The 8,344-nt window shown below is 45.8% G+C and overlaps 1 protein-coding gene across 1 annotated transcript in view; it reads left to right on the top strand.

Annotated features, from left to right (window-relative positions):
- Window positions 1-1,177: 1,177 nt before the first annotated feature.
- UBXN1 (UBX domain protein 1) overlaps window positions 1,178-8,344 on the top strand; it is a 28,031-nt gene continuing 20,864 nt past the window's right edge. The window contains exons 1-2 of the mRNA XM_077455860.1: window positions 1,178-1,265; window positions 6,261-6,321. Coding sequence (XP_077311986.1) covers window positions 6,263-6,321 — 59 coding nt within the window. The 5' untranslated portion in view covers window positions 1,178-1,265; window positions 6,261-6,262. The remainder of the gene's footprint in view (window positions 1,266-6,260; window positions 6,322-8,344) is intronic.

The following is an 8,344-nucleotide window of genomic DNA, read 5'->3' as shown; positions in this document are numbered from 1 at the left end:
CTCCCGAGATGGCTTTGTTAGGCATTCACGCAGATGAACATAAACCCTACTACACCAAGTTGCTGATTTCCTATCTACTTTTTTATGCCAAAAAAGAAATGATCTGTAAGTGGTTTTCGCCTGCTCCTCCTAGTGTGACTAAGTGGGAGAACAATGTGAACAATATTTTGCCTCTATATAAGATAAAGTATCTCAATCGAGGCTGTCCGTGGAAATTTGATAGAATCTGGCTCCCATGGACATCTGGGTAGTTGTTGTTGCTGGTTCTCTGTAGAGCCCCCTATATTTGAGTTTGTATCCTCGTATTACTGAGTGAATTGTACTGATGTATGTAATGTGTTTTGCACCCTAATATGCTCCGGCTGCGCCGGTAGTTTGACCCCTTGTCTTCTTTTCATTTTATATTGTATGTGTATGACTGACAATAAAGCACTCCTGTTGTTTAAAAAAAAAAAATGTATGGCCGGTGTTCTGACTAGTAGTGTCCCCCCAGCGGATAGTGTCCGTCCTACACTGCGCAGCGTTTGAGCACCACGGAGGACAAAGAAGACGCCGAAAGTCTCCGAAGATGAACGGTGCCTGCGCACTTCATAGTACCTTCCTTTCACGCGCTCCTGATGTTGTAAAACAGCACTCTGTAACAGGGCCGCTCGTCACGATTCGGTCGTGGCCTCGCTTGGCATATTTTTATTCTAACTCTATGTCCACTTGGATGATGGGGCTTGAACCTGGACTCGGGCAGAAGGTACTATGAAGTGCGCGGGCGCTGTTCATCTTCGGAGACTTTCGGCGTCTCCTTTGTCCTACATATTACGCCTGCACAGTATTGAAGCGGACACTATCCAATGGGGGACATTTCTCAACAGGACATCGGCTTTACACAAACCTTTCAACAAGTATCCCCTCAGACAGGCCTTCACAGACCTACAGGATATTGTACAATCAAATGATATCAGGTCATCTTCATTTCTTTCCACTCACGACGTTTACCTTGGAAACCACAATCCTACCAGCGTCTACTCCTCCCTGTTCTGTATACTAAAACATACAACAAACCTTCCTAACCGCCAGTAACATCAGAACTGCGTCGGAGTAAATTGTGTACCAGTTTCCAATAGCAACAGACACACCCCCCAAACGACACGTCACATTACGTAGTACGCAAGACAATGAGAGGCGGGTCCCCCTCTCGGCTTCCGTAACCTGGAAGTGCTTGACCCCGCCCCTCCGATTTTGCTTTGTCACGTGGTTCGCAGACGCCGACGGTGAGTGAAGTCACGTGATGCTACTAGCGCCTTTTTTTTCCGTTCTATTTCTAGCTGTGTGCGGTGATTGGAAATAAATACGGAAGGCTGCGGGCACGGGGGGAGCCATGCTGCGGCGGGGGAGGGGTTAATGAAGCGTGGGGAACACATGGTCCCATAGATATGGCTCTCTGTGTATTGTGTCCCCTCCATACTGGATGGCTGGGGTCTGCTTCGTATATCAATGGTGTGTTGTGGTCAGGTTATCCGACAGAGCTGTTACACTGGCCATATACTGTATGAGGTTGTACAATCTCCGTTAAGGTGTCCATTCACTGTACAATCTCCTATGCATTCACCTAAATGGTCTAATAGGAGGATACACCTATCTGTCCGATCAGGCAGGCCCATGCATTATATAGGTGATTGTGCAATCAGATTGTATAGTGTGCCTATGATTTACTAAGACTATGTAATAGGACAAACCTGGACCTTCCATTCAGTCTGTGTACAGGGGACAGGGCCTTACTTTATGATGGCAGATGAAACCACTTCAGCCCTGGAAGGATTTGCCCCCTTAAAGTGGAGTGTCACCCTAAAATAAAAAATGTTGGTAATATTCTTAAATAACTTTTTTTTTTTTTTTTTTTTAACCTATCTGAAACCGCTGTTGCTAGGGAGTCTTCCTAATCTGCCTCTTCTTATTCCGCAGCACTTCCTCTTCGGGGAGCGGCCCGTTGCCTTCTGGGACATGTGTGCCAGAAAACAACGGGGCCGTTCACAAAGCGCTGCGCTAGTCACGCATGCGCAGTAGGAAACGGGCAGTGAAGCTGCAAGGCTCCACTGCCTGTTTCCCTTTTTTAAGATGGAGGCGCCAGCACCAGATCTGATAGATGGATCGGCCGACATCACAGGCTCGTTGGACAGGTAAGTGTCCTTATTAAAAGTCAGCAGCTACAGTGTATGTAGCTGCTAACTTTAAAAAATAAAAAATAAATTGCGGCCGAAACACCCCTTTAATGCTCGGGCCATTTGTCACAGCACTGCGTCGCTTTAACTGACAATTGCACAGTGGCGCGACACGGTACCCAAACACAAATAGTGTTTGGGTTGGTTTTTTTTCTGCCACAAATAGTTTTCTTTTGGTGGTATTTGATCACCTCTGCGGTTTGTTTTTTGTGCTATAAACGAGTGACAATTTTGAAGAAAATATTTTTTTTTTTTTTACTATAATAGCTGGAAAAAATATATAAATTTATTCATCAGTTTAGGACGATTATATATTCTTCTACATATTTTTGGTAAAGGGGAAAAAAAATAATCCCAATAGGCATATATCGATTGGTTTGCGCAAAAGTTATCATGTCTACAAACTATGGGATAGATTTAGGGACTTTACATTTTTTTTTAAATTGTTATGGCAGCGTTCTGCCATATTTAGCAGTACTGCGACATTGCAGCGGACATATCTGAACTTCAAAATGACACCCTTTTGGGAACCAGTGACATTATTACATTGGTCAGTGCTATAAAAATGAACTGATCAATGTAAAATAGACACTGGCAGGGAAGGGGTTAACACTAGGGAGCGATCAAGGGCTTAACTGTGTTCGATGGGTGTGTTCTAACTGTAGGGGGGATGGGCTGGCAGGGACGTGACAGAGATCACTGGTCTCTATGACTGGGAACAGTAGATCTCTGTAATGTCTCCTGTCAGAACGGGGATCTGCTTGTTTACACTGGCAGATCCCCATTCTGCCACTGTAGTAGCAGGTTGCTGGCGAACATGCAGAAGAGCCAACCTGCTGTCGTATAATGATGGCAGCTGGTTGGCAAGCAGTGAACTGCAGTCTGCTCATATAATTTGTAATAAAAACATATTTGCCATTTTATATATACTGTGATTCTTTACTTGCCAAGTATGCTGCGGAAATCTCACTCCACTGAGTCTAGCGGCATCCATTTTAACTGTGGGCAGCTGAAGCTGCTGCCTGTTTGCTTCTTGGATTTACAGACACACACCTGCAGCTCTCATTGGTCCTTTAATGACTCACCCCCCCTCCTGGCAAACTCTCAGGAGAGTGAGCGCTGTGCATGATGTCATAAGCCTAGGCTAATGACCAGACAAGAAACAGGAAGTGGGCTGTATAAGGTATTTACTGGCATAAAAAAAATGTTTTACTATTATTATACACAATTTATATAGCACCAACAGTTTACGCTGCGCTTTACAATGTAAAGTGGGGACAACACAATTACAGTACAGTTCAATACAAAAGGTACAGGAGGGCCCTACTCGTTTTTTTGCCATCTGTGCCCAATTGCAGTGATTTCCCTTCACTTCCTGTCCCATAGCCAAACAGGTAGTGAGAGAAAATCCGTGCAAATTAAGGGAATTCATTGAGGACCCCCAGATCACCAGAACTAGTGTCCCTGTTGGATGATTTCCCCTCTATTACTTTTCTGGGGACAACCCAAAATTTGGGATTTTCTTTTACTTTCACTTTCAATGAGAATGAAACGGGACAAATGGAGAGGGTGAAAATCTTAATGGGGCACAGACAGCAATACAAACTGATGAATGCAGCAAGCAAGATTATTAACACCTCAACAGACCAGTGTGAAGACTTGTATAGAATTTAAAGGGGTACATTTTTCTTGACGTTTTCATGCACTAAAGGTGCCAATAATGGCCGACAAATTCATATGCGATAGACTAACACAAAGTGGCACATAATTGTGAAGTGGCAGAAAAACGATAAGTGGTTTTCCAAATTTTTTTACAAATATCTGAAAATTGTGGCGTGCATTTGCATAGTTGCCAACATTCTGAAAAAAATTGATTGCACTTTTTTTGTATGTAGGGGAGATTTATTTTAGTTAGGGGTGGGGCATTTATTTGTAGATGTGGCTTAGGCCCCTTTCACACGGGACGGATCTGTGATGATCCGCCCCGTGAACATCCGCTTGCTCTGCAGGGTTCTCTCCGTTGATCCCCGCTGAGCCGGCAGATGACAGGGCGGTCCCTGCACACTGTGCAGGGACCACCCTGTCAGATCTCCGCTCTCCTGCGGACATGGTACATGAGACATTCATAGAAGGGTGCGGACATGGTACAGGAGACAGTCAGAGAAGGATGCGGACATGGTATAGGAGCTGGTCAGAGGGTGCGGACATGGTACAGGACTTGATGTGTACCCCCACCCCCAACACAAAGAATGACCAGCAGATCACCTCATGGCCACTCGCCTGCAACAGGCTCACTAAGAATTAAGGGGAGGGGGGGGTGCGGATGGCAGCTCTGTGGTTCCCATGGGATCTCCCTCCGGCTAGCAGGTCTCTTCCTTGTGTACAGTGGAGAGGGGAGGGGGGAGGGGCAGCTAATCGGCTTCAGTGTACAAGCAAATTGCTCTGCTTGTACACTAAAGAGAGAAGCCAATTAGCTGCACGGTGTGGTGGCCTCTTCACTGTACACAAGGAAGAGACCTGCTACCCGGAGGGAGATCATGCGGCCATGTTTTCACAGCCGGAAGCTGTGGCCAGTGATGGGTCGCCTACCGAATATCGAGACAGCCAATTTCTCCTGATTTTGTTCCTGGGACATGGACAGACTAGGACAAGGGTGTGAATGTCGGGACTGTTGGCAACTATGCATTTGTATTCCGCCCCCCTGAGTCATTACTTTGTAGAACCGCCTTTCACTGCAATTACAGCTGCAAGTCTTTTTGGGGATGTCTCTACCAGCTTTGCACATCTAGAGAGTGAAATTCTCTGGCTGTAAGTTTAGAGCCCTTTTACACTGAGCTGCGGGGGGCGTCGGTGGTAAAGTTGCGCTGTTTTCAGCCGCTAGCGGGGGTGGCCAAGAAAGGGTTAAACCCACAGCAAAGCACTGCTGCAGAAGTTTACTTTCTTTTTAATCAGCCAAGTAGAATTGGGGCTAATTCACACTATGTGCAGTGTCGCAAAGTAAATCGTCTGTCACCAAAGGGACACACAGGAAACAGTAGTTCACACTGCATCACAGCTTAGTGCTGCATTTTTATTGTAGCACAGTGGTTCGAAACGCACCGCAATGTAAGGCAATGCAATGTATAAAGTGAACATTTTGTACACTTCAAATAAAGCTCATAGAACAAAAAAAAAGCCGTACAAGACAGCAATGCAGAGCGGTGAATCACTCCTGTCGCTCTGCGTTGCAATGTGAATTGGGCCTAAGGCCTCATGCACACTGCTGCTCCTAAACCCATGTTTTTGACTTTTGGGAGCTTTGGGCACTTTTTGCCAAAGCTCCTAACTCGACTCGATAAAAGCTTATGGGGGTTGAATTCCTAAAAACAGAGTGCAAAATCTGGTGCAGCTGTGCATGCTAGCCAATCGGCTTCCAGGTTTTATTGTCAAAGCTTAAAGGGGTTGTAAAAGTTTGTTGTGTGTTATTTAAAAAAATGTTTTACTCACCTCCTCTGTGCAAGGGTTTTGCACAGGGTGGCCCCTGGTCCTCCTCTTCTGGGGTCCTGAGCGGCGCTCCTGGCTCCTACCCGCATCGAGTGCCCCCTCGGAGACCGGCATTCCAAGAGGACACCCAAGTGGGCACGCTCCCGAGTCCTGCTGCTGCATCCATTGACACAGACAGCAGGATTCGGCCCCGCTGATTGACAGCAGTTGAGGGGCAGCAGCATTTGGAGGCAGTAAATGTTCCTCCTCTGAACACAGAAGAATTCCGTTCAGGAGATGAGAGTTTTAACAGAAAAACACTGGGAGTTAACACTTTCATTTCAGTGGCTAGAATACATTTTTATTCTGGCCACTGAAATGAATTTGCACCCAAGCCCTGGACGCTGCTAAACACGGTACACACGTTTACCGGCATCCAGAGTTTTTCTGCTGCCTGAAGAAAGATGTGTCTAGGATTGTGTCCAGTATGCATGAATGGCATCACATGTCGTATTTTGTTTTGTGTGGAAATTTTATATTTTTGCTGGAGAAGAATTCACAGATATACATATTTTCTTCCTCCAGAAATGTCGCAGTGTTCAACGCTAGAGAGTCTCCTAGAGATGGGATTCCCCCAGACCAGAGCGTAAGTCACTGATTCCTATTTTGCACGTTTCCCATCATATGATGGATTATAACACAACACACTTCTGATCAATGGTGTATATATCAAGAATATGCCCAATTGAACATATATTCTGCATTATCTAAGAAAACAGGTCTGATCCCTGGGGTTTTTCACTGTATGTCCATATACTGATGATCTTGTCGGTCACATTAACCACTTTCTCGCTTACTGTATATACACAGTGGCAAGGCGGCTCTCCTGGGCAGGATCGCGTACCTGTACCTGATCCTGCACTTCTGGGGCACACGCTGCTGCTGCTGACCTGCTCCCACTGTGATTGGACACAGCGGGTCCAGCAGAAGCAATGTCCACTGGGGCCCGCCGATCGTTTGGCAGTTTGCCGTTCTGTGAGAAGGGAAGGTTGTGATCCTATGTTCCTGCAAAGCAGAAATGCGGATCTCTGCCTTCCCATAGTAGAAGAACCTCCCACAGTGTACACAAGGTTAGGCACACAGTTAACCCCTTGATCGCCCCTGATGTTAACCCCTTCCCAGCCAGTGTCAGCACAGTGACTTGCATATTTTGATCACTGTATTGGTGTCACTGGTCCCCAAAAAGTGTCACTTGGTGTCTGAGTTGGCCGCTGCACTGTACCAGTCACGCTTTAAGTCGCTGATCACCGCCATCACTAGTAATAAAATATCAGCGTTGCATGACCACGCAACTGTCAGTTAAAGTAACGTATCGCAAAAAATGGCCTGGTCATGAAGGGGGGGGTAAACTTTCAGAGCTCAAGTGGTTAATAAGGTGAAGCTTTCTTGTGTTCTAACACGCATTGAGCAAGTTTATCTGATAACAGCATTTATAACCTGACAGATATTCTAACCCTTCCACACTCCATCCAAATATGAAACAAAAGATTTTGGCTAAAGATATACTTCATATAATGTAATCTAACTATGGGGGAAATGTAATAAAACTGGAGTGTGTAGAATCTGGTGCAGCTCTGCTTCCAGGCCAATCCACACCAGTGCGTTGATCTGCGTTTTTAGCGCAGCTGTAAAATTCAGATCAAAGGAAGGGCGTCTGAAAAAACATTTCCAATGTGTCCTATTCACAAAATAATGCTGCACATGCATGTTAATAAACCTCAGTGCGTGTTAAAATGTGACTAAAATGGATGGAAATGTACATGCATCAGTGTTCGTTGGCCCTCCAGGTTTTATTGTCAAAGCTTAAAGTGGAAGTTCAGCCAAAACCTATTTAACGCAAAACCTACTCTCTGCCACATTCTAAACCGAATCTATCTAACCCTGTAAAGAACAGATAACTTCACTTACCTATTCTGCAGCCTGTCTGGTCCCACACTGAGCTGTCAGCGGCAGCTTTAATGTGTGGGAGTGTGTAGGAGAGGCAAAAGACAACAGAAGCCACATAGTAACTCTATGGGTGACGTCACTTCCCAGGCATTTCACAGCCGTTGTCTGCTTTCTCTGTACATGGCATCTGCTGCCAGAGACTGGACTGGATCGACTTCAGAGAAGAGAAGTGCAGAGTCATTTTTCATTTTTTTTTTCTTTACAGGGCTAGATAAATTAAGTTTAAAAGTGGCAGAGAGTAGGTTTAGAGTTAGAGATTTTGGCTCAACATCCACTTAATTAAACAAGCTGAAGTAAGAAAGGGATTGGCTACAGCACAGCTGCACCAGGTGGTTCTGAGTACTCCAGTTTTAGTAAATCAACCCCAGTGTGTCTAAGACCCCTTTCACACTGGGGTGGGGGCGCTATGCCAGTGGTATAGCCGTGCTGCCCCATTGATTTCAACTGCTTTACCATCCTGCCAGCGCACCGCTTCAGTGTGAAAGCCCTCAGGCTGTAGCGCCTGCAAAGCACCCCAGTGTGAAAGGGGTCTAAGGCCTAGATTACACTTGTGGCCGAGTTGTGTTTTACCACTCCCCCCTAAGCTGCAAAGGCACCCGGTACAGGGAAATACATATGCTGCGGGTGCAGTGTTTTTCATTGCGGTGCGGCTAGAGCTGCAT

This window comes from Lithobates pipiens, unplaced genomic scaffold (genome assembly GCF_037356315.1).
Source record: "Lithobates pipiens isolate NorthernLeopardFrog02 unplaced genomic scaffold, aLitPip1_a1.2 Scaffold_10, whole genome shotgun sequence".
Classification (NCBI taxonomy): domain Eukaryota; kingdom Metazoa; phylum Chordata; class Amphibia; order Anura; family Ranidae; genus Lithobates; species Lithobates pipiens.
The sequence above is the reverse complement of the archived record's forward strand: the minus strand, read 5'-3'. Positions and strand labels throughout refer to the sequence as shown.